At 42.1% G+C, this 25,782-nt stretch overlaps 1 protein-coding gene across 1 annotated transcript in view; it reads right to left on the reverse strand.

Annotated features, from left to right (window-relative positions):
* Positions 1 to 25,782, reverse strand: part of STK39 (serine/threonine kinase 39) — a 228,834-nt gene that overhangs the window by 161,783 nt on the left and 41,269 nt on the right. The window contains exons 6-10 of the mRNA XM_034642208.1: positions 24,087 to 24,196; positions 23,748 to 23,849; positions 21,528 to 21,661; positions 12,670 to 12,718; positions 12,502 to 12,567 (exon numbers count right to left, since the gene is read on the reverse strand). Coding sequence (XP_034498099.1) covers positions 12,502 to 12,567; positions 12,670 to 12,718; positions 21,528 to 21,661; positions 23,748 to 23,849; positions 24,087 to 24,196 — 461 coding nt within the window. The remainder of the gene's footprint in view (positions 1 to 12,501; positions 12,568 to 12,669; positions 12,719 to 21,527; positions 21,662 to 23,747; positions 23,850 to 24,086; positions 24,197 to 25,782) is intronic.

The raw sequence follows: 25,782 nt of genomic DNA on the forward strand, positions 1-25,782 counted from the left end.
ACAGAAGTCTTAAGGATGCGGAAGGGACTAGACCATGGCAAGCACGAGAGGCCCAATTCAGGGTTCGCTTTTCCCCCTTGAGGATCACAGAGAAGCCACTGAACCGTCTGCACTTCACAGAGGAGGGAGGGCAGGGTGGGGGCAGTGAGCTGATGCTCAGGGTTATCCCATAAGCAAGTGGCAGAGCCAGGGCCTGGCTGGGGCCTGCCTACAAGTGTCCAAGCTTGGCCTTACCTTCTAGCACGGACCTTTATGGGTCCCAGCTTCCTGACCTAGAGCTCCTCTTCTGGGGTCTTTTCCACCTCTTTCTAGGCTCCGTTTCTCACTTTCTTTTTCCTACTTCCTACTACTTTCCACAAAGTCACAGAGAAAGCCCACCTCTTAATGCTCTGTCCTTATCGTCTAAGGGAGCCCTTCCAGCCTTGATGAGACAGGACCTTCCCAGTTCCTCCCCAACCAAATTCTATCAACCCACAAAGTAGTTGCAAAACAGCCGAAACAATTTCAAATGGCCTTTTAATTTTGGATTGAAGGCTCTTATTTGAATTTCTTAGCTCCGTTACTGCTTTGTAAGTTGTACAAGGACTCCTTTCCTTTCTGTATGTGAGGGGAAAAAATTAAAGTTATTATATGCTCTTCTAAATGAGTATTTGAATTTGTGAGAAGTAATTTAATGGGAAACCTAGAAAAGCCTGTATCAAAGTACAACTTTAATGGTGCCTCTTGAATTTTAATGTTTTAAAACTACTTAATTTCAAAGTAAAAAGAAATTATAAAATACATATTCTGGCCTTTTCTTTAAAAAGCACAATAAAACAAGGTATCATTCTATCAATCAAATTTGATTAACACAGGAGCGGCAGAGCCCCCCATTGCCACACTTGATTTTTTAAACACGCGTATCATGCCCTCTGCTGGCCTCACCACACTTCCGGAATGAGCAGGGAGGAAGAAGAGTAAAACGTCTGGATCCTTTCCACTGGCGTGGACTTTTTGCTTTCCCAATTGTTCCATTACTGGAACACACAAGTTCCATTACTGTCTATCTCCGTTACCTCCCTTTCTCCAAAATGTCATACTCACTCTCAAGATTTACAGGATCATGATCTAAGAGTTGAGCTTAAACTGTTTCCATTAAGTGAGGGGATATATAACAGGCAATCCAAAATTAGAGAGTAGTGAAAACTAATTTAAATCTAGTTTCAAAATATCTTCCTAATTAGATGTGGCTTCCAGTGATAGGAAAACTTATGCACATCCTGTCTGGGAAAAGAAAATGACAGCACAGAATATTCTGGGTGCCAGGGACTAAACTTCTGCTGTCAGATAATCCAAATGCAGAGTGTGTCAGTGCTCGGTAAGAAAATCTAACCACTCCACTGTGTGACGAGGTGGCAAAGGTGGGTCAAGCTGATTGGCTCATCTCAGACTCTCAGCAAGTGAGAGATGACAAGGGATGTTAAACTAAAAGCAGATAACCTCTGAGTCCCAGACCTGAAATACAAGAAGACAGCACCAACTGAAAAACTTCTCAACTATTCCCCTTTCACACTACAAAATTCACTTCGCCTCCCCTCATGCTTTCACATCAACTCCCTTAAAAGCCATCTTCATGCCTTTGCAATCTCATTTCCTGAACTTCAATTCCAGATGGACCAAGATACTGTCCTGGGTACTGGGGACACGGGAATAATACGACACTATTCCTGCACCGAGGGAGCTTAGTCTGGTCCAGAAAGCAAAAGTGTGGGGAAAGTAACTGCAAATGAAAGTAAGTGCAACAAGGGACCGATGCCCCAGGTACAGAAGAGGTACAGATGGAAGACTGAGGAACCAGCTGGATACAGGGGGGATGGGAGGAGAAAGCTCCAGAAAGGAGGTACCAGACTTGGAAATATACAAGTTCAGGGAGAAGCTTTGTAAATAGAGGGAGCAGTACATGCACCTCCACGGAAAACACAGGTGAGATTTCAGGAGCGCACTGGCAGAAGAGAAAAACCAGTAACTCTGTACGGGTGTGGCAAGGGTGAGGTGGTGAGTGGCCGAAGCAAAGGCTGGAGAGCTGGCCCAAATGCAGAGCACAGGAGCCTTGCCTGGTCCTCATCTTACAAGTGACGTGGACCTCATCCTATCAGTGGCAGGAACTTGGAACTTCCCTGTAATTGACAAGAAGCCACTGAATGGTTTTAAACCAGAAAGAAGGTGCAGCCAATCACATCAGAGTTTTGACAAGATCAAAAAAGCATCAGCTCACTTTTTATGCTAGTATTACTGCAACCATAGACAAATTTCAAACTCCTTTCCATTCTTTGTGGTTTATCTACTTTTAAAAGCAATGGTATGCTAGAGGGTGCTATAAAGGTGAGTAAAGGCAAACTGCCTTAAAGGGAGTCAGTACCTGGTACATTATCAGTGACGCTCAGTAAGCCCTAGATGAGCAGGCAGTCAGGGACTTCCCTCAGCACACATGTGCCAATTAAGTGTCAAAGTTGCCTGATGCACGCAAGCTTTGGAAAAAGTTAGCAAATTCCCCAAAGGTAAAAATGAAGCACAAAATGCATTTGAACACGCAGATCTCAGAAATCTAACTGGATGTGAAATAAGGCCACTGATTCTCCCTATTCATTTCCAGCAAAAGGAAACAATCAATTCTCTACACACTGAAGTTGTGCAAATACTATCTTTCACAATATTTTCAGAATGTATGCCATTATTTTTAAATTTCCTAAACTGGGTCTCCAAGATTTGTAAAAGTTTTAAACTCTCTTAAGCAATTGGTATCTTTAAAAGACACCTCAATCTCAAAATACAGACGTTTCCTCGTAGATGGGGCTGTCAGGATTAGCAAATCACAGTTTCCACCATGGATCCTTTCTGCTCTAAGTCAATGTCACCAGAAAAAGGCCACTTACCTAAAATATATACAGTTTTTTTTTTTAAGATTTTATTTATTTATATAAGAGAGAGAATGTGCAAAAGGAGCAGAGGGAGAGCAAGAAGCAGACTCCGTGCTGAGCTTGGAGCCTGAGGCAGGGCTCAATCCCAGGACAACTGAGCTTAACAGACTGAGCCACCCAGGTGCCCCAAAACTGTTTAACTGAGTTAAACAGTGTTTAACCCAATTCACCAACTGAATTGAAAGTAAATTATGATGCTTTTTCCCTTGTTCTTTCCTCTACCCTCACCTCTGCCTAATTCACCCCCAGCACAAACACAAGTCAAGCTTCCTATTGCAGGCACAATGCAAAAAAAAAAAGAAATTTGTGACTGCAGTGGTTTCTATAGACTAGTGAGCAATTCAATTCCTGGGCCCAGGTTCCTACATGAACTATTCTGATAGCACCCCCTAGTGACCAAAAGCACTTTTCTGAATAAATGAACTCTACATTCTCAACTGCCTAAAAGCAAAGCATTTAAAATGTAAAAACAATGCAAACATTAATGAGTTTACCCTCTGGGAACATCTGTCCCAGTTAAGACAATAATTTTAACCTCTCTGGACAACTCTTCTCACCATTAACATGGGAAAAACAACACCCTCAACCACCAAAGCCCTCCCTTTGAGCGTGTGAGCTCCCCAGTAAAATCGATTACCAATACCTGTGGTTGTTTTCAAATAAGAGGAAGGGAAAAGAGACACAAAGTAATAAGAGAATATGCACCCTCACGTCTACCTGAATCACGAGGAGTATCTTACGTTAAATCCAAAATATAGAGGTCTGTTCACTTCTCCTTCATTGCGTATGCTTTGACTCCGTCTTTCCTGTTTACCTGGCTTTAAGGAGAACTGCAGGAACAAAGGAACTTTCTAGAAATAGCCTGCAACCACCCAGAACTGTACTAATTTAAGCTGCAAAATACCAGAAAATCTTTAATCCCGTTTTCAAAATCGAAGTTTTTGGTTTTGACATGAATTCTGGAAAACATAAATGTTAGATTACTTTGATTAACAGAAAATGCGATTTGAAATGAAAATGGTAATAATGAGAGGTACTTACACCTTTGCCCTTCAACCCCCTGCCCAGTAAAAAAAAACACTCGGCGCCTGGTACTCATGGCTCAGTAGGCACCTAACATCCTTTGATTCTTCTTCTCCACGTCTGAGACCTTCAACAAAGCCAAAAACTTTTGCTCAGTTTGCAGGCCACAGCCTCTCAGAAATAAAGCCCTTCACTGCCCTCTACTGGACATATTTGGAACAAAATTAAAATCCATCCTTCCAGTGTTTGAAATCACCTTATTTATTCTCTGGTTTCTTGATAATATATAATCTTCAATATCTCATAAATTAATTATAAGATTCCAGGAGGGGGAGAAAAAGCAATTGTGTAGAAACACAAGGTCATTTTCCCTCTTTATTGACAAAAAGAGGAGTCTAAATGGCAGCAAACTGGGAAGTGAGCTGGCTTCACACGGCCACTGTACGACGACGTGGTCAAGGCCCAACCTGGGTCTGCAAACTGAAGGATCACAAACCAGGAGACATTTATACTCTTTTCCACTCATACTTCAAAACAGTAAATACTTTCCACTCATACTTCAAAACAGTAAATACATACTTCAAAACAAACTTTTTTTTAAACCTGTCTTGATAATCCATCTGTCCCGTTACTCAGGACTTCAGTGCTTATCATGAGGCTACAGTTAGCGGACAAGAATGTAAACCAAGTGTCTAGCATGGTGCATGGAGGTACAGAAGAAGTATGAATTCTTCCCTCTCCTCTGCCCGTGTCCCCCCATCTACCAGCTCCATGACCTTCCCCTTCTGTGGTACATATTCCGCGCCCACATCCTGAGGCACTTAATCTCTGCTACTCTTTGAGTATGTCTTGTGCTGCTTGTGCTGTGTTCCCCACTGGAAAGGGGAGTCTCACTGCCTGGTCCGTGTCCTCTATCTACAGCGCCCATTCGTGGGAGCTGTGGCTGTAATGGTGGCAGCCGTTACAGCAGCCGCAGAAGCGGGAACAGCAGCAGGGGTGCCCGCAGCCCAGCAATGAAAAAACGCTACAAAAACGATAATGACATTATAATAATAAAACTGTAATAATAAAGCAATATATGTGATTATAATAATAAAACCCTCCAGGATTATAATAACTAGTGCCATGTATTATTTTGTGCCAACCAACCACTGGGTTATACACTTCCTCTGCTTTACCCAATTCAGTCCTAAAAAACACAGGCAGGTATCGTAATTACTTTCCCCATTTCGCAAATGAGAAGCTGGGCTTCTGGCAGGTTTCAACAACTGTTGATGCTATCCAACTCCCACCAGCCATCTCTCTTCCCTTCAGAATCTCCAAAGCCCTGGGGCGCGTGGGTGGCTCAGTCGTTAAGCACCTGCCTTTGGCTCAGGGTGTGATCCCAGTGTTCTGGGATTGAGCCCTGCAACAGGCTCCTCTGCTGGGAGCCTGCTTCTTCCTCTCCCACTCCCCCTGCTGTGTTCCCTCTTTCGCTGGCTGTTTCTCTGTACCTCTCTGACAAATAAATAAATAAAATCTTTAAAAAAAAAAAAAAAGAGTCTCCAAAGCCCTTATCGCCTTACTCCCCCCTGACACCTGCTAGAATCCTGGCAAACCTCCAGGGCTACAATGATGTTCACAGCGTCTCCGAGTGGCATGTGGTAGGGGACAGACTACCCACTGAGAATGACAAACACACCCGCCCTTCTCCTACTGAGACCATGTCACACCGTCAAGCCTCACCATCTAGATTTCCTTCCTATCTTCTCCCTTCTCTTCTTCTTCCTTCTGAGGTATGATTTGGTGGAAAGAGCACAGAACCAGAAATAAGAACGGCCTTTAGTTAGCCATGTGACTTCAGACAAGTCAGTTCACCTCTCCCACCTTCATCTGTCAAGTGTAATGATAATACCCGCCTGACCTGTCTTCAAGTACAGCTGTTTAGAATGAATAAGGAAGCGTATGTGAAAGTGAGCTAACAGCCATAAATGCATATCAGCTGTGTGTGCATTTGATTCTTACTATTTTCTGGTCTTCGCAAACACACACACTGTGCTGCTTTCTCACGGGAGAGAGGACTGGCTGCAGGACGTGTGCTGGCTCGTGCCCACTGCCAGCAGCGTGATGAGGCAGGAAAGAAAACACAAAGACATGTGAATTGGCAACAACAATGAAATAATGGTGGTCATCCTTCTCTCTCTTTCTGTAGGCTTCCACGGGCTTCTTCTCCCTCTCGTTCAAAGCAACAGCAAAAGAGAAACAACCGGGGCGCCTGGGTGGCACAGCGGTTAAGCGTCTGCCTTCGGCTCAGGGCGTGATCCCGGCATTGTGGGATTGAGCCCCACATCAGGCTCCTCCGCTATGAGCCTGCTTCTTCCTCTCCCACTCCCCCTGCTTGTGTTCCCTCTCTCGCTGGCTGTCTCTATCTCTGTCCAATAAATAAAATCTTAAAAAAAAAAGAGAGAGAGAAACAACCTTCCTCACCCACCCCACCTGTCCCACTACCGGGACCCTTTCCTCACTCCCTATCTCACTGGGTACTTCTAAAATGTCCACCTCTAGAGCCACAATAGTCATTCCCTTATTTACACGATAGTCGTGGCAGCCTGGACTGAGCACTTGCAATGTGTCAGACACAGAGCGAGACATCCTGCCAGGATCATCTCTCATCATCACGGTGACAGTCAGTGTCCTTGGCTTCATTTGACAAGACTGGACTCAGAGAGATCAGCCAGCTCACCCAACGAAGGACAAAGATCCAGCTGCTGCTGCTTCCAGACGAGACACGGAGGCTGGAGCACTACCACTCCTCCTTCCGACCTCCATCTAAACATTACATACGAGCCAAGGGTTCCTTGTCAGTAAGATCGCTTAGAAACCATAGGGAATCCTATCATTAATACCCTATGAATGTATAACTACAATGACAAAAGCGTAAATGTTTCCTTGAAAAAAGACTAATGACCCTGTACAGTAAGTACATTCACTTTACCTTTTAATGTTTAATATAATGAAAGAATGTAATATTAATGAATTCCTCCTATTAGGAAGTAACTGTGTTTATTACAGTGAAAAAGCTGGCAGGCGCCACCATAAGCGTGTGATCAAAGTTAACATCACCAGCAAAGGAATGAATCAACATCACGCGCTTCTCAACGTGATCGCGGAGAAGAACACGGCACCCTTCTGAGGTATTCCTGTTGAAAAATGCATACACTAAATCTAATCACAGGGAAATATCAGACAAACCCAAACTGAGCACCATTTGACAAAGTAAGTGGCCTTAGAGTCTTCAGAAGTGTGGCTGTCTATAAAAGAACACCAAAAACTATTCCAGATTGAAGGAGACCAACGGAGACAACAGCTAGACGATTGGGGATTGGATCCTGCACCACACAGACGACCACTATCAAAACTGGCAAAACTTGTGGAAGATCTGAAAATTAAATAATAGTATTGTGTCAATGTTAACGTCCTGATTTGGATAATTAAACTGTTAGGTAAAAGAATGCCCTTGTTTTTAAGAAATATACACTGAAGTATATTTAAAGATAAAGGACATCATGTCTATAACTTTGAAATGTTTCCAAAGAGAGTGAGAGAGAAAATATGTGCAGAATTTTTTGTGTTTATTTTTGCAAACTTTTGTAAGCCTGAAATTATTTCAAAATGAAAAGTAAAAACGGAATGGACAGATTATGAACGCATATTAAGTATTAAATAAATATGAACTGTAATATCCCTATATCCCGACCCATTTATTCCTAAGCACATAGGGGGATCAAATGAAGCCAATTCCCTGGGCCCTTAATATGAAGTCAATCTTACAAGCCTGATACAAGAAATTCTGGGGCCCACAAATACCACCCTACTTTTTCCAATTCACAGTGGTTCCATCCAAATGCAGCAGTGATACAATATCTCTTTGCTTCTTTCCTTCTTTTCTTCTTTCTAAGTAGGCTCCCCATCCAGTGTGGAGCCCAACGTGAGGTTTGAACTCAAGACCCAGAAATCAAGACCCAAGCCAAGATCAAGAGTCGTACGCTTAACCCACTGAGTCACCCAGGCGCCCATCTTTTTCTTTCTGTTAGTGACTAATCATTTCTAACTTCTCAATTTCAAAATTAAGAAAATTCAAACAAAAATCCTCCAGTAATTCCTCTTCCCATAAAAACACAGGCAACCTCAATACTGTGGATCGCATTTCCCCCACTTCAACACTTCTCTGGCCAATATGCATTTTGGTTAAGCAGTTAGTATTGAGATATCTGTACAGCAACCAACCCTTTGCCCCTCTCCTGCCATTAGCGGGTTTTAGCTCCAGGAGGTGTATAAACAGGAGCGTGAGTGCGGTGGCCCAAGGTTCGCACTGCCAACAGAAAGCGGAGACACCAGCCAACTCCGACACTTAGATGTTCCTACAGCAAACGCACAGAGCCCTAAGCATCTGCGCTCAATTTTGGCAGAATGACTTACACTCTTCCCCACCCAGTGACTCTAGCAGGATAAATAGTGGCGCACGACATGCTCAAGCTTTCAAACCCCTAAAGACGAGTGGAGGCAGGCCCCTAAAAAGTCACATGAGAAGGAGTAATGGCTCTGAAGCCTTTCCTTCTCAGGCACAAGGATAAGTGAAAAGCTGAAAAGAAATTATAGCTGTACTTAACCTCGTTCTTTCTCATGGGTCATTATTAGCATGTTCTCATTTAGAATTCACAGAATGTCTTGTGGTCCAGGAACATCAAATCTCTCATTACCTTTCACCACATGCCTGAGGTCAGAGAGAATTTCCATTTCACAGACAGAAAAATAGGGCAAAAGAAAATCAAGACAATCCCCAAGCAACACTGCCTGTCAGGGAAAAAAAAAACAAAACAAAAACAAAATCAACCCAAACGCCTCCAGGAAGAAAACAAATATCCCTAATTTCTGCAATGACCACACAGACACACAGACACATATATAATCATTTTAGGTCACTAAATTACCAAGAAAGCCACACTGGTCTATTTCTTTTTTTTCTCTCCTGATTTAGAGGAATCAATCTGGATGAAGACAAGGTCACCCGCCCACATGGAATTCCATGGCCCCCAACTAACGCTTCACGTTCTGGCCAAACATGAATATGACAGGTCTCTACCTCTCTTGTGCCAAAGGACAGCACTGGTGGGCTCACGGGACTTCTTGAGAACAGCTACAATGGGCCCCTCTCTCTTTCAAATATGAGAACTATTCATGTTAAAAAAAAAAAACAAAACAAAACATTGAAAAATAACTCTTAATTTTTGTTACCACCAGGGAGGAGAAGCAGAAAACTGTTGTTTCTGACAACAAATTTCAAATCCACACAGATTTCTAAATGTGCAGAGCTTGGTCAACAGGCCCAGGTGTCCTCTAAACACTGGTCTATCAATGGACTGTCTGTTTCTATTTTTAAAACAACAAACCGAGGAGATGAAAATCAAAGGATCAGCAGCAATAAGCAGCATCTGAAGAACAAACCTACACCAGGAAACCAGAGCATGATTACCCAGGAGGCACTGTGGAGCCGGGAGAGTAAGCGGAAGTCCAAAAGCCAAGGAAGCCAGGAACACCAAAGATTCCCCTGTACAAACTTTCAAACGGAATTTACTTCAACATTGAGAACCTAAGACAAGCAAGGACATCCTACAACAAAGGCTTTCAACGCTCATGGTGATTATGATAACATCTACTTCCATGGGGCCAAGCCCACAGGAGAAGCTTCCAGCAAGGAACAGCTCCCCACCATCACGCACCCCACGGACAGAAGGTGGGATGTCTGCCATTAACAGGAAGCCCAGAATTGAGTGTATGCCGAGCATTTTGGGTGCATAAAAGACAGAGCTTTGAAAGGCCTTTCCATGGTACACGCGAGCATATGTGTTCACGGAGTTAGCAAACATCTGTGGGCACTTGATATGAGCGAGACACGCACTGCGATCAATGTGCTGGTCAGCACACCTGCCGTGGAGCCTACAGGCAAGGAGTGGGCGTAGCTCATAACCCACATGCACTTGAAAACAAAATTCTAACAGGGAAACAGCAGACTCGATGAAGCCAGAGCTGAGCAAAAACCACGTTATTATGGGCTACTCGCGTTCCTGTAAGATGCTTAAAGAATGAATTTATATTCTCTGTTTATTCTTCTTCTCGGTGACTCTGACATGTGCAGCCATTCTCCATTTGAAGGGAAGGATGGCGAAACAAGCCCTGAGGTTTAAGTCTAAAGTCCAGGAGCAAGTACATGGAAAAAGACAGCCTCGAAAAATCACATCTCCCAAAACTCTAGCTGCTCATGGTTTAAGAGACATGCCAAACGGGGTTTGGAATGCACAGCACATTCATACGTAATAAATAATTTTAAAATGTTTTAAAGGAAAGAAAATGAAGCTGGAACCTGAAGAGCTTCTTCATTTTCTCAAAATGAGAGAGTTTCAAAGGAAAGTACAGGTTAGCGAGGAAAGTACATGCAGTGAGAGCTACCGTAGGCGGTTCACGGGGGCTGCGTTCATGATATAAGGCTGGAAGCTGACATGGTGCCATGAATTCAGGGCGAAGGAGGTTGGCCTTTCTTTGAAAGGACGTTTATTTTTTCATTTATGGGCTCTTGGGGTTGTTTTTGTTTAATTTGGGGAACCACTTTGAAGCCATTAAGCAATGTGATCCAGAAGCTAATCTCGCGGCAGTGACTAAGGGAGGACAGAAAGGAGGAACAGAAGGGAGCAGAAGGGAGGGACTGCCGCTGGCCAGTCAAAACCAGGAGGAGCGCGTTCGGAGCACTGTGGCTGAGAGCCGGAGAGGTGCTGGACCGGGAGGACGGGGTGGGCGGGGGGGGAGTGGAGGCCTCAAACGCAAACACAATCCCAGTGTTCTGAGGTCAGGTGACTCAGACGGAAACACAGAACCCAGGAAGATTCGGTTTGGGAAGAGAGGGAAGCCGCTCGGAAACTGCACCTCTGAGGCCTCCAGGCCACCTGACAGGAGCTGGGGTGCGAAGCTAAAGCTCTGGAGAGAACCCAGGCCTGGCAAACCCCCTCCAGGGGGGACAGCTACAGGACGAGGCCAGACAAAACTAGCAAAACAAGTCGGGACCAACAAAAATGTTCTTTGGCGATGACACAAACTGAACCAAGCCAATGGCTCCCTAACAGCGTTTTCCAACTCTGGAGAACACTTTAGATGCCTGACCAAAGCCCCACATGAGGCTCGCACACCCCAGGGAGTCTCTCCTGGGTCCTCCTGTCCGGAGCCCTTGGACGGTGGCTGGACCCTTGCACTTTCTGTTGCCTCAAACTGAAGCTTTAGTGTTCCTGTGTCGCCCTTGAAATGCGCCACTCTTGATGGGCCATCTGCCAAACATTCCCTTTCCCCTCAGAGACATCCCTCAGACCAGCTTGGGCTCCGGTCTGCGTAGCCAACGGCGGAATCCCCCGGCCCCCCCGCCCAGGCCCACCACCCCAAGAACTCTGCTGGGCCCAGGGAGCACTCACACGCCTGGACACAGCGGGTGGCGTCTTAAAATCCACTCTTAAATCTGCTTAAAACAATTTTAAGACATTGGCGAAATGTGCTTCATACACAAGGTTTCAGAAAAGGCCATGACTGGAAGGTAACTTTCAGAGCTACTCGACCCGGGCACGATGAAATGTTATCTCTGACGACTCTCTCTCGGCCAGCTGTACTTCAGAGAGTAAGACCTGAGTCAAATCAGCTTTCCCTGTAACTATTAACCATAAAAGGGGGGTGGGGGAGAGAGAAACTTCCTTTCTAAATCTGTGACTACATAAATATTTTTCATTATAAATATTGAATATAATTTCAAAACCAAACTAAACCAAACCAGAGGTTAAATTTCACTAGGTTTCACGCCATAATGAAATCAGTATTTACAAATAAATAAAACTCTGATAAATACATAAACAAATACACTCACATATACACACCATTTAAAAAATCTAAAACCAAGAATGGAAAGTTTTCCAGGTTATCATTAATATAATTTAGTTAATATAAGGTAAATTACAGGAGGGGCCAGGGTCTTTTTATAAGGAAAAGACCAACATCCCACAGATACTCAAGATAACCATTAAATTTGTAAATAAAATCAGATTTTAAAAGATGACCATTATAAACAAATTTCGGTTTTTCTTTTGTCATTTCAAACTGCTTAAAAATGACTGCTCCTCTTCTGTGAAATTTCCAAAGAAAAGATACTCAAGGCTATTCACCTCTCCGAGGTTCAAGCCCCATCGCGATCCCTTCCCCACTCTGACCTTCTTTAAGCAAGACTGATAAAAGAAAATCATTCAAGTTCACACTGTTTCCACAACCACATAACAGCCAGACGGAGATATCCAAAAGGCAAAATGCAGCCATCTGAGGAAAAGCTAATCAGATAACCTCTAAACAACGCATCCTGAGTGTGGGCCATCTTTGTCCTGTGTTTCTGTGGGTCTCATTTCCCGGGGCGCGGGGGGGGGGCAGCTCTTGCTGGATCACAAAGGCTTGTGGCTCTTACCTTTTTGGCTCTTTGGGCTATGTCTGGGGTTCTTGTAAGCAGCTTCTCAATCAGGTACTCTCTGTTCTGCAAAACAAATGTTCCCAACAGTTTAACACCAAATATCATACGCAGAAATTCACAGTGATTTCAAAATAGCAGATTTACGTGGGTTTTTAAGCATGTTACCTTGGCTTTCTGGAAGAATTTGCATTTTAAAAGTTCTGCGGCTGTGGGCCTGTAAGATCAATAATAAATTAGAGTTGAAACAATGACCACTCAATAAATACCCTGCCTTGACGAAACAACCAAGTCCCAGAGTATTTCTGGAAAACCAGTTTCAGGAATAGCAAAACCAGAAACTAAATTAATCATAAGCGGGCACCAAATAAAACAGGGAAGGTTTTCCAGTTCTTTCCAAATACCCCTGCTGCAAAACACATAAACTCCTATAAGTTAAATATTTGGGGCACGATCAATTTTCCGCCCTTCATCCTTACACCTCACTAAGTGAATTCAGTCTTTCTGAAAGGTGGCAGACTGTGAGCTAAATCCCTGTTATTTATTAAGAAGCCGTGCAAGCTGCAATATGGCCCTGTCAAAGAAATTATAGTCTACAGTGTTCTGGGAGTCCCCAAAAGCAGTAGTTACTGCAAGGGGCCACATCCTGTGGACCAGCTCTGTCTGCCCACTGAGGGACCCTGTCTCCCACTCGTCAGGGGAAGGGAAACGCAGTGGTGATTAGTAAAATACAAAGTCACTTAAAAGCATTACTGGAATGGTCTGTGGATCTCCTCATGGCGTCATTTACTTCGTTTCTCCATGCTGCCCTTCCTATAAACTGAGAGGTAGGTCTAAAAGCCTGACAAGGTTGCGTGAAGCATGTGGAAGGAAGACTGCTCCACAGACGTGCACTTCTCCGCGCGGTACATCCATCAGGGCACAGGATGGTAGGCTCTCCCACTGGGAGCGATGCCTAGTTGAACCAACGATGCCTAGGCCTGAGACCTCGCCACTGGAAAGGTATGTTTTCCCCCAGTGCGCTTGGCAGGTATTCTGTTGGGCAACACTTTGTCATTGGCTGAGTGTTCTATTCCTTAACAGTTTTCACATCTTTGTCTTAAATAATTATTTCATAGCAGGTGGCAGAATGCTGATTTTCTACTTCTATCGTTCCCTCTATGGTTATTACCTAGAATTCTTCCGTAAAGAATAGCTTCCTTCCTCAATAGTTCCCTCTAAAACAGGCAGCCAAGCAGACAGAACCAGATTACATCTAGAGTAGGAGATAATCAGCAAGACAACGTCCTGAACTCTTCAAAAAGTCAGTGTCATGGAGGAAAAGGAGAGAAGTAAGAAAAGTTTTCCAGGTTAAAACAGACTTAAAGAAAAAAAAAAAACAAAAAAACAAATGCCACGAGTGACTCTTGCCTAACCCTGCATTTGAAGGGGAAGGGGGAGAAGTTACAAAAGACATTTGGAAATAATTAGACATATATGAATATGCCAGGTATTAAGGCAATTTTAGGGAATTACTGTTTACTTTCTTAGGTGTGGAAAAGTATCGTGGTTATATAGCACCATGTTTTTATCTGTAGGGAATGCAAGCTGAAATATTAAGTCTGTTACTCACTTGCAAACTGTTCAGCAAACAAAATGTAGATGAAGAGAGACAGCAGATATGGAAAATGTTCGTAATTGCTGCTTCTAGGTGGTGCTATAGAAGTACACGCTGTACAATTTTTTCACCCTTCCCGTGCATTTAAAATTTTTCATAATAAAAAAATTGGGGAGGTGAAGGGGAAGCATTACTGAATATCGGGAGGTATTCTCTCGGGGGGATGATTACCAGAGGCACAAACAGTATTATGTCAAGAGGGGGGCAAGTTTCAAGGAGTCCTCAGACTTGAAAAGACTGGAAACCACTGCTTGGGGACCAGGAAGCTCTGTTAAAACAGGCCCAGGGACTGAACCCAGGCACACGGAAGAATTAGGAAACGTCTTTAAGACCATCGCTGTCGAAACCGTGTAAGTCTACAGGGGCCATAAACTGTATTTCTGTGCAAAGAAGTTTCCTACTTAAATTGTTATTGCTCTTTTCCTCAGCTTCAAGTGGAATGCTGGTTAGAGGCACCTGACAAAAACCCAGAATCACCATATTCACTGCAACAAACAGCTGTTAATCGCTAATTGCTTTGAGTAAATAAAGGTCTAAACAACAGGTGGGCCCCGAGTTAGATTTTGTGTGCCGTATCCCCTCAGCAAGCTTGTTCAAACTCATGAATTCGTACCTCGTTAAACAGGCACACTAGAACTAAAAATGGGGCTATTTCACATGATTTAACTTCAGTTGTTATTTTAATGTACACTCGTACTGATCGTAGGCAATGTTTCTGGCCTCCAGCTACGCCAGATTCATCCTTCATTCCCTCGGTAAATATTTAGCAAGCATCTACTGTTTGTCAGGCATTATGCTAGGTGCTGGGCATACCGCAGTGAATACGACAGACGCTAACACCACCTCCAGCAGCTTGGAATCTAGCAGATACAAGTTAGCGTGTGCGGTTAGGCGGTAAGAGGCGCATCAGAACATTCAAACACTGGAATGGAGCTCCAGGGGCAGGGGAGGGACACAGAGAAAACATACAACCATTACACGCTGTACTGAGCGAGACTTGGTGTCGTGTTTGGCACCTCATTAACATGAAACAAAATTTTTAAAATAACTTAGATTTAACTTTTTTAAGTGAAAAGGAACCTAAGAAAATCAAGATGATTAAGGGACTCAATCAAGGCCACAGATTCAGTCGGAACCTTCATGGCCTTTGGTCAATACGGTTACAACAGCACCCCCCCGCCAGCCAGGCTCTCTGCTACGTCTCTTCTTCATTCTAACCCACCAGCCACCTTGCTCCAGAGCTGGCTTCTATAAAAACCCGATTCCCAGCCATCCTCACAGATTTCAGGAGGCGGACAGATGCTGGCTCCCCCACCCGCATTTCCCATCATGCCCTTCATGACCGCTGGCCTCGGGCTATGCTGGTAAACTCATCCTTCTCGTGCTCTTTCATCACAAGGCACACACTGTTTTTCTTCAAAAATTTTTGTAACCGACTGGCACAGCCTTGCTCATCAGTCAAGAACCAATCTAAATGTCATCGTCTTCAGAGATACTTGGTCAGCTCCTACAAGTAGAATTCATTGTTCCCTACTCGGCGCTCACGTACCATTCTACCCATACTCCTACTCTGTAATTATTTGTTCCTATGTTTTCTGCCTCGACCCCACTAAATTATAAGCCCTTTCAAGACAGGGACACACAGGATTCATTTTTTATGTCGCCAATGCCCAACACAGACCAGAAAACCGTTATAGCTCAATTTCCAAACCATAATCAAACATGGGGTAGAAGAGATGCTACCAGACACTCAGACACAGAACCACAACTCCTAGAGCCAAATCTAGTCAACACCAAATTCTAAGCATCTGTTCAAGGTAGTAGGGAACAGGAGAACGTGGTAATGAAAATAAGACTCATGCTAACAAAAAAAAGGGGGGGTAAGTTGTGCACAGTAGAGGTCCTGAAGTGGAGAGCCCCATGCTTCCCTCACTCCTCTGCACCCTGCCTCCTCCTTCCACACACTAAGGGTCAGGTGTAGGACCAACACAGAGGAGGCTGGGAAATGCCAGACATACCTCAAGATACAGGGCTGGGAAAATACCTTCCCTTCCCCAGTAAGGTCATTTCTATGGTGACCAAAACTGTAAAGGGGAAAAGCATGCTGCAGAGAAAACCCCTTTCTCAGCACTCTCCATTCTTAGCCTTCATCAATCACATAAGAAATGAGAAATGGTTTAAACGAGCCACATTCCTTCTTGTATAGGCTCAACATTTATGTTAATAGGCCATATAAAATAATAGGTCTACTCTATACAGAGAAGAACTAAACAGCAGATCGTCTGTGTGCTCAAATGACCTCAAGTGTCTATAGCTTTGGAGGCAGAATCATACAAGTGCCAAGTGATCTCCATAAGAAAGTATGGAAAAGTGGAACTGGAAGGAATGAGGAAAATGAGGGAGGAAGAAAGTGACAGAAGGCATGAGAGAAGGTGAGGTGCAATGCTGCCCAACTGACTTTAGGGTTTTTGTATTTCATTCGCTTGCCTGTTTGTTTTAGTTTTATGCTATAGCAACTCTCAGTACAGGGTTAATATGGAACCATCAAAACTGCCGGCCCCTTAGCTGAGTACCACCTAAGAGAAAGAATTCTGCAAGCACAGTTATGTCTTACATGGCTGCTAACAATTTTCAAATAATGCAACATAACATAAATACAGACACTGTTGTACAAGAAAAGCTAAAATGCTCTACACCAGCAACCCAAATAACGGTACAGGCTATGAATGACGATTCCATTTTAAATCCTTAAAAACAATGCAGTAGTCTGTAAGTACCAACATTCTCAGAAGAAAATGTCTTAAAGGATTCAGTTAATACATATGGATGAACCAAAGTCCACTGAGACTTAAAAATAATTTTTAAAGGATTCAGGATGAACATGATACAGTTTAAGTAGTTCTAACAATATGCATTATAATTTCTAAAATCTCACTGACCTCAGGCAGAGCTGCAACTCTCAGCCTACCCTCCCCTCAAAAGAAATATTCAAGTTTTATTCACTTCTAATGAATTTATTTATGTGATATGCACCCTCTTGTTGCTCGAAGAAAATGCTGGTTCCTTTTATAGTTGCCAGCCATATGAAGTACATAATCTACAGGATTAAGGCTCATTTTTTAAGAAACAGCAAAATGTTCTGCTATGCAAATAAAAGAATATAAGCACCTCTCAGTCTATGCCAATGCAGAGCACAGACTTGGATGAGGCAAACAGCTCCAATAACCGCTCTCTTTTATTAGGAAAGTTCCATGAGCTCTCAGGTTGATAGAAAACACAGCTCCTTCTCAGCTAGCCTGAGGGCTCCAGCACAGGACTGAATCTCTCCTGGTCACTGTTCACCTGTGATGTTTCTATTCATTGCTAAAAAGGTACTCGGCTAGACCAGGGTTTTGGTACCTGTCACTGCTTTCAGATTACAAGTAGATGATCAACATGCAAAATAAAAAAATTATCAAAAATCTGCATTTACTCCTCAACCCGCTTGCATCTGGCTTGTTTCTGACACACTCTTCAATGAGTCCAAATCATCCCCAAATTGCAAGCTCCCAACTGTCTCCAGTTGCTCAAGAAATATCAAATATGTAATACAGACCCAACGCTGTGGATGGAAAGACATAAAGATGAATGACACAGGTTCTCCTTCCAAAAAACTTACAAATTTATGAGGAAATTGGATGTGTAAGTCAATAAACGCACATAGTGTGATAAGTGCTATAAGAGACATATCCTCAATATACTGTAGGAAAACGAAGGGTTGTAATAATTCCACGCAGTCAAGAAGAAAAAGGCAAATAGTGAATGGCAATCCCAATTTCCTGAATACTTAGGAACCCCTAGGCACTGTGCTATCCTCTTTTTTTTTAAGATTTATTTATTTATTTTGAGAGAGAGAGAGCGGGCAATGCAAGCAGGGGGAGGGGCAGAAGGAGAGGGAGAAAGAGAATTTCAAGCAGACTTCCCGCTGAGTACGGAGCCCTACAAGGGCCTTGATCCCACCACCCTGAGATCATGACCTAAGCCAAAACCAAGAGCCAGACGCTCAACTGACTGAGCCACCCAGGTACCCCTGTGCTATCCCCTTTAAGTGAGTGATTGTATTGCATCCTCAGGACAATCCTATGAAGTAGGTGTTATTAGGCCCATTTTACAGACAAGGAGACTAAGTCATGTAGATGATGATAAAGCAGAGCTTGGAATCCCATCCAGATTTACCTAACCCTAAGAAGATGGGGCCTTTCAAGTAAGTGTTAAAAGAGGGTGGAAAGGGCCAGAGGAAGAACCTTTTGGACAACATAAGCAAAGACAGAGAAGACAGGAAATATTCATGGTTTCTTTCAGATTTGTGTAGCAATTAAATGTTTACTTATTTAATAATGAATACATATTTTAAAAGTGCATCCTATATAATAAATTCAATATTACTTTTTTTCCCATTCTCATATTTCATGAATTTTTTTTCCTCAAAAGAAGACATACAAGTGGCCAACGGACACATGAAAAGATGCTCAACATCACTCATCATCAGGGAAACACAAATCAAAACCACAACGAAAGGGACACCGGGCTGGCTCAGTCGGTAGAACATGCGACTCTTGATCTCGGAATCGTGAGTTTGAGCCCCACACTGGGGGACAGTTCACTTAAAAAATTTAATTTAATTTTTAAAAAAGCACAAAGATGTATCACCTTACACCTGTCAGAATGGCTAGTCAAAAAGATAAGAAACAAATGTTGGCGAGGATGTGGAGAAAAGGTGCCCTCATGCACTGTTAGTGGGGATGCAAATTGATGCAGCCACAGTGGAAAACAGTATGGAAGGTCCTCAAAAAATTAAAAATAGAATTACCATATGATCCAGTAATTCCACTACTGGGTATTTACCTAAAGAAAACCAAAGAAAACACTAATCCAAAAAGATAGATGCACCCCTATGTTTACTGCAGCGTTAGTTACAATAGCCGAGATACGGACGCAACTCAAGTGTCCACTGATAGATGAATGGATAAAGAAGATGTGGAACATATCTACAGCGGAATATTACTCAGTCATAAAAAGGAATGAGATTTTGCCATTTGCAACAACATGGATGGACCTAGAGGATATAATGCTAAGTGAAATAAGTCAGAGAATGACAAATACCATATGCTTTCATTCAAATGTGGAATTTAAGAAACAAAACAAACAAAACAAAACAGACTCTTAAATATGGAGAACAAATCAGTGGTTGCCAGAGGGAAGATGGGTGGGGGACGGGTGAAACAGGTGATGGGGATTAAGAGTACACTTATCGTGATGAGCGCTGAGTAATGTATAGAGTTTTTGAATCATTATATGGTGTACCTGAAACTAATATAATACTGTATGTTAATTATACTTCAATTTTAAAAGAAGAGTCCCCAAGAATTCGTTGTACCACTAATATTCTCCGTTATTAACAGAGGACAATTGCACAATAGTGAGATTAGATTAGATTATAATGAAAATATCTGAAAGAAGTCCTTAAACTATTAATACTTTGTAAATCAATAAGTTAGTAAGAGAGCACTCTGAGGGGAAGACTTCGTAAGAATTCAAATATATGGTGCAAGACTCTTTTTGAGATTTTTTTTTTGGCAGGGGGTGGTAGGAACCTGCGTTTGAGCTCATATAATAAATAACTCCCGGGAAGACTTTCAAGATTATTAAGAAATAAGGATGGTTTGTTAAATTTGACATATGATAATCTAATTTATTCTGACTGATTTACAAATTCCTAAAGAAATCTACTGTTGTATCATGAGTACACCAGCAATTCTACCCTACAGTATCTTTTTCCAAAAGGGCTAGAAATGTGTGACATTACACTTCATCACCACTAGGTGGGATCTCAACTAGTTTGAGAATCACAAAGACCATCAGCAATAACCCAGGGCTAACTGGGCAGACAGGTACCTCTCTCATCGGGCTCTGGAGGATCAAACTATTTCCTTGGTGATGCCAAAAATTTATGTTTGGAGACGACATCAAATACAAAGGTAAGACAAGCAAGTGTTGCAGAACAAAATGAGAATCTAATAGCATCTTCACCTGATAGGAGTGTGAAGAAGTAACCTCAATGAAAGATCAGTATAAATTCAGAAGAAAAACAAGCCGTACAAATCAAATATAAAGGGCAACGAAGATGTTTAAGCAGAAACAGCCTAATGGTGTGACAAAACAATGATCTCTTTTACAATAAATAATTTCAAGATCCTTGACAGCAGTCTTTAGACCTAACTCCATGAGTATGGTGACTGATACAGAGAAGATCCAAGGCAAATTCAGTAAAATGTAAAGGAGTGAAGAGAGTAGCTACAAAGAATGGGGTAAAATAATGGCAACTGTGTTTAATCTGGAGAAGGGCTGCCTACTCAAACAGCAGATTACTGTGTAAAGAGAAAAGGCTTACGTTTCATAAAGGATTTAAGGAAACAGGAATCCCTCCAAAATCTGGGTCCTTCCCTGAAAAGGAAAGCCTCAGAAGAGAAGCCAGTTTTTATGTTTTCAAATCGAACCTTTGGGTGGATGAGGTGGCCGGCGACTCCCCAGAGGCCTCTCCAGGTCCATGGTCTATGCTCACGGTCAGCTAGGGCCACACCACACACAACCCAGCTCTATGAAGGGACTCTACCCAGGCAAGGCCTGTGTGGCTCACGTCATTAACATTCTTCTTTAAGCGAGAAAACATGGGGCTATATTATCACTAGCCAGGGTATTTCAAAGTCACAGAAATTACGAAGGAAGAAACAAAGGCAGAAAACAGACACACTACAGAGCAGGGCAATAACCCAAGAAGAAAGAGGAAACACTAACGTTAATTTCAAACCATTTGCTTCTGTTTATATGATTAATGTTTCTAATGCAAAAATCTTAATCTTCTTTACCGATAATCTTTTAAACAGCACAACTTGTTCTGCAACTAAAAGGAAGCTCATGCAAAATTCAATAGCTCTGCCTGGTTTAGACTGGAGCTAGCAGGATATTCAAATCCTGAGAGGTCAGCTCAACCTACACAGTGCAGAATATTAGCTTCTGAGTGCGCGACTGCCAATTTCTTTTTGATTTCTGTTTTACTTCATTTCCTTTGATGACAGAGCCCACCCCGAACAAACACAGTGAATCTCATTAACACTAAAAATTTTCCTCTGCCTCTCCCTCATCCTCACTCCACACCCTCTCGCACCCACTCTGTCTTCCACTAACAGGTTGGAAACCAGGGGCGGGAGCAGGATTTCCCTTGAACCAGAAGCACCTTTCAGGCGTCCTCACACAGCCTTTTCCCAGCCACAAGCAAAGCTTTGTCGTGATTCAAACCAGGTCATTAACTCATCCACAAAGTTTGACATACCTTTTAGAGGGATCTTTCTGAAGACACAGTGAAAGTAATTTCCTAAAGGACTTGCCATACTTTTTCATCATTTCCTTATCCTCTACTCCTGTTTCTAAAGTGGGTGGATCATTTTGCAAAGTCAACATTAACACCTGCAGTGGAAACAAACACCAAGACAGAATCTCAGTCCAGCCGCTGCTGCAGTCGAGTTCTTAACGTTTCACAAAAGCATTAGAGACCATCCTTGATGAGGTGCTCTCCTGTGACTTTAACCTTCCCGAAAGTGTGCACTCAAAGTACTCATTTCCTTTCGCAAATCCGTTCGTGTGCCCTTTCACCCTTTTGTTATTCCATTGACAGAACTTACAAAATCTGTTGTGTGTGTGTGAAGAACGATGTCCCAAAGCGGCTGGGACAGAACTTCTGGGAACTGGCTCTCAGGCGGCCTCGAGAAACACGTAGGTCCAGCACAGGCTTAGCGAAGGCTGGGGCTCTGGCTGGGAAAGTGAGGGGGAGTGGGGGGAGAGGCCCAGAGCAGCAGGGAACGTCCATGTGTACAGGTCATTCATAAGTAAGGAACCGCCCGTACTCAAGGCTTCTGTTAACACACTGCCAACCCTAAAAATAAATCCACAACATCCCAGAAGGTAACAAATGATCTTTTTTTTTTTTAAATGAGAATATTGCTTAAAGGCTTGGCAAAATTGAGACAGTAAGACACTGAAAGTTAGCCAGGATACAAGTTACTAAAAACCATAACCAGAGCAAAAGGCCACGCTGCTTCTGGAAGGGGACAAACGACATCAAAATACAGCTTCAAATCAAAAAGGTAAAAATTCATTCATTCACAACATCAAAATTCCTTGCTTAAAAAAAAAAAGAGGAGAATTTGTAGTAAACTATTGACCTACATAAAAGGAATAAACCTCATTAATGCATAAATCTGCCTTAATTTATGCAAATGTTATACATGCCAAGACTCCTTTCAAACACTTTCAGATGTGTGAATAGATGAAGGATTAAAGTGACAGTTTATTGTTTGTGGAGGATACCAGCAAACAGAAGACAGTGGGAGAGCTGTGAAGTCCCGGCAGAGCCCCGTGGGATGTCAGGCTGGGGTTAGCAGTGGGACTTTGGATTCGGGTGGGAAACATGGAGGAGTGGGGAAAGAAAGAAAACAAGAAAGAAGGAAAAATAATGCAGAAAAACTGGATGGAAGGAAAAATGCTGAGTTGCTTCAGTGCTTTTTCTCTGCAAGGTCAATTCAATTGTTTACACCTCAACTTTGAATTTTCTGCTAACAAAAGCAGATATGTATACACACACACACCCTAATCTTAAGTATGTTAAAAATATGTACATAAATACAGAGAGAAAAGAACAATGTAGTGAACTACACTAAGACCTTAACAGGGATTGTCTGTGGTTGATGAGATTATGAATGATTATTTTCTTCTTTATTCTTGTTCGGACTTCCAAATTTTCTCTCATAAGAATATATTAACTTTTTAATCAGTAAAAATATTGAACTTTGTTAATCCTGGGGTTTTTCTTAATCCTCCTAAATTTTTCCAGTATTTTCCTAGGAAAAAGTTGAAACAAAGACCGTATTCTCTGTAAAATACCTTCGTCATTTCTACCACCTATTTCAGCCCCCAAACAAAATCTAATTGGGTCCATCAGCCCTGTTACCACCATCTCAGAATAAGTGAAATAATAAAGGAGGGGCCAGTTAAAAGAATCACAAAAATCTGAAAACACTATCCAAATGTAGGTTATTGCCTAAAAACACTGGGCTCCCTTATTTCAGATGAGTCACCAACATGACACAGTGAGCACGGGGGTGAAATGTTACAGATCATTAAAAAAAAAAATAGGGGAAATCTACCTTCAAAGACGATTCACTATAATCTATTTTTAGATTTTCCTTGGGGACCTGGAGTCTTTGGCTATCCAAAGAGTAGTGACCAGCATTTGTCCCAGTTCTCAACCTCCACTGGCCAAAGGGATCGCAGTCTTCAGACAGCTCTGTGCTAAGAATGTAAAGCAAGCTTCAAAGCTGGAAACTGTACCACTTTTGTCCTATCCTGTCCACATTAGACAACATTTAACTTGGCTGCGTTCCTCCATTAATTCTCCTCAGGTCTTAGAGAAAAATGACTACGTTTAAGAGAATTACAGAACAGATTCCATTAAATCCAATTTCAAGCCCGACATATTATTTCCAACAGTAATTACTTTCATAGGAGGGTATTTGTGATAAGGCGCTGCTCCTGTTGCTAATTCAATGGCAGTTATTCCAAAACTCCACATGTCAGCCTTGAAGTCATAGCCTCTCACCTAAGAACAGAAGGAGGAAAAAACACAATTACACAGCAGGCAGGTCACACACCAGGAAGTCTGTATTATGGGAGGTCTATGGCAGGGGTGCACAACTTGGATATTACTTTGCTAAGGCCCAGCAATCGGGAACTAAATCTTAGTTACATGATGCATTCTAGTAAAATGATTGATTTGAACGACATGTTAATGTATTTAATGATACAAAGCATCACCTTTTTTTTTTTTTTTTTTTACCTGTTCCATGACTTCAGGGGCCATCCAACACGGAGTACCAACAAATGTTTTTCTTACTTTATTCCGGGTAACATCACCCCCTGTTGCTAAGAATGCACTCACCCCAAAATCTAAAAGAAAAAAAAAAATCACCCTTATTTTATGTAAGACATTATGGCTTACACATTCTGACTTTATAAACCTCTCTTTTCCTGGTGACCTGTCCAGTGATGATGAATTGTTCCAAACACCATGGCGCTCTCTCGGGGACACACCAAGGCAGTCCCGCCACCTGCCATCCTACACATTACCAGCACGGGTAATGGGTCAGCAAGCCCACCAATCCAGAAACTCAGCATACCAAGTTATTTTTTCTAACAAAAAGGTATCAAAAGTCATAACTAACTAACTAAAAGTCATAACTAACTAATGAAAAGTCATAAAGGATTATATCAATAAAAATTCTCAGAGCCCTAAATATAAAGGACCTTAGCTTTTAGCTAAGATTCATTTCAACAAATCATTTCTAAGAATAGCGCTGGAAGCAGTAAAACCAGTTATGTGATGCAGTTTCTTTTTATGTGTTTCTTTTATTATGATTATTTTCCAGCCTCTTTAATTCCACATCACCAATGTTTGGGGAGTGATTTTTTTTTTTTAAGGTGCCATGGGGGGAAGGTGAAATAGAGGGGTTAAGACACTTATGGTGATGAGCACTGAGTAATGTAGAGAATTGCTGAATCATTATACTGTACACCTGAAAGTAATGTAACACTGGATGTTAATTATAATTCAATAAAAAGATTTAAATAAAGGATAAATATCATTCATCTTCCACATTCTTACAGCTTTACTTAAACAGTGCTGTCACCTTAGGCAAAATCATAATAGCAAATCCACGACCCCAGGTACATAAAGCCAACGTGCCCAGGTTTGTACATATGTAGCAATCAACACAAAGGAAAATCTCAGTCAGCAAAGATTGTTGTTTTGTTTTGTTTTGTTTTGTTTTTTCTCAATGGTTGCTTTCTGGATAATTTTCATAGGGATAGATACAATGGTTTGTAGAATGAAATGATACTCTTCTTAACATTCATTACATACTAGAAATTCTTTTGTGGGAAAATGAATCAGGCATACCGTATATACATACACACATGCATTTATGCCAAAATGATGTTTGTTTGTGACCACGGAGAAGGAACACCTGGTGGTTATTAATATATGCATTTCTGCATAGATTTTTATTAAAAATTAAAATTAGTTATTAAGTTAAAGTACCAACGACCCAGGGCTAGTATAGACCTACCATCAAGAGCCAACTCAAGGACAGCTCAACAGTAAGCAGGTAAATGGTAATTAAAAAGGCAGTCAGCACCTCAAAACGCTGCAGCAGACTATGAGCCTGAGCCCCTTCAAACTGCTCTCCTGTAATTCTCCTTTGCCGGTCCCCTTTGATGACTTGCCAGGATGACAGCAATTACCAAAGAGCAACATCAAGCACAAACCAAGGTCAAAACGTATTAGCATTTGCTTTAGGTCTTCAATACTAAGTTATGCAGCAACACTGTAACCAGTTCCCTGAGTTGAACTATGTCGACTGTTTCATTTTATTTACATTTAAATTTACTCAACTCCCAACAGGATTTCGACTACAAGTAAAAGGAATAAAAATTGACAAATGGAGTCTTTGTTCCAACTGCTCCTCTCATGATAA

This window comes from Ailuropoda melanoleuca, chromosome 2 (assembly GCF_002007445.2).
Source record: "Ailuropoda melanoleuca isolate Jingjing chromosome 2, ASM200744v2, whole genome shotgun sequence".
Taxonomy (NCBI): domain Eukaryota; kingdom Metazoa; phylum Chordata; class Mammalia; order Carnivora; family Ursidae; genus Ailuropoda; species Ailuropoda melanoleuca.